This window comes from Etheostoma cragini, chromosome 15, assembly GCF_013103735.1.
Source record: "Etheostoma cragini isolate CJK2018 chromosome 15, CSU_Ecrag_1.0, whole genome shotgun sequence".
Taxonomy (NCBI): Eukaryota; Metazoa; Chordata; class Actinopteri; order Perciformes; family Percidae; genus Etheostoma; species Etheostoma cragini.
Window position 1 is genome coordinate 2,119,450 of NC_048421.1, and position 1,071 is coordinate 2,120,520.

General features: G+C 47.5%; 2 protein-coding genes across 2 annotated transcripts in view; one reads left to right on the forward strand and one right to left on the reverse strand.

Annotated features, from left to right (window-relative positions):
- The window catches only part of hmox1a (heme oxygenase 1a), a 20,558-nt gene that overhangs the window by 18,634 nt on the left and 853 nt on the right, over positions 1-1,071 (forward strand). The window lies entirely within an intron of this gene.
- The window catches only part of gcat (glycine C-acetyltransferase), a 9,430-nt gene continuing 8,918 nt past the window's right edge, over positions 560-1,071 (reverse strand). The window contains exon 9 of the mRNA XM_034894057.1: positions 560-915. Coding sequence (XP_034749948.1) covers positions 764-915 — 152 coding nt within the window. The 3' untranslated portion in view covers positions 560-763. The remainder of the gene's footprint in view (positions 916-1,071) is intronic.

Genomic DNA, 1,071 nt, shown 5'->3' on the forward strand with positions numbered 1-1,071 from the left:
GGAGGAACGTCCAGCTGGGAGGAGGCCTGGAGGAAGACCCAGGACCAGATGGAGGAACGTCCAGCTGGGAGGAAGCCTCGGGGTAGACACAGGACTAGGTGGAGGGACGTCCAGCTGGGAGGAGGCCTCGGGGAAGACCCAGGACTAGGTGGAGGGATTATATCTCTAACCTGGTCTGGGAACGCCTTGGGATCCCCCAGTCGGAGCTGGTTGATGTGGCTCTGGAAAGAGAAATTTGGGGTCCCCTATTGGAGCTGCTCCCCCCCACGATCCGATACCAAATAAGGGGACGAAGAGGGGTGGATGGATCTTCCCATTAGTCACTTTGACAGCAATGCATGCAAAGTAGGGTCCAGGTTGAAAAATACTATAATTACTCTTAAATATCTTTATGATTCAGATGGTTCAGATTTATTTTGCATTTGAAAAATACCAAAATTAATTTTAAATAAATACGTCTGTCAACATATAAAAAGATTCAATAGAATCTCCTTCATGTAATTATTTTGTGGGATAAATTAAACGAACAACCCTTTTTCTTAAAATGCAAACACCTTCACATGTCGGCAAATGTGCTTTATTCAGCAAAGACAAAACAACACTGACCTCTGTTGACCTACAGATGTAACTAATATTTCCATCATCGACATTCATAGGTCTTGAGTAACAGGCGACACAATCTGTAAGAGAAAGCGCTTCATCGTTGTTCAGTAGCTCATTCTGGTTCCTGGATCTTTCTGAGTTCTGCTTACTTGTCCCTTTCTCAGGAGACGACGCCGTGCTTTCTGCCCGTCTGGATGAAAGCGTCGACGCAGTGGTCGATGTCTTCGTTTGTGTGGGCGGCGGAGATCTGGACGCGGATCCTGGCTTTGCCCTTTGGTACGACTGGGAAGGAGAATCCAATCACATACACTCCTGTGGAGGGACGAGACGAGAAGAGAGAAAGAATAAGAGTCTGAGGAATTTTCTGTGGAAGTCAAGAAGGTTTATTCACATCTATCTATATATCGGTGTGTCTCTGTGCACGTGTCCCCACGCATGTGCAGTACAGAGGCGGGGGGGGGGGGGGGG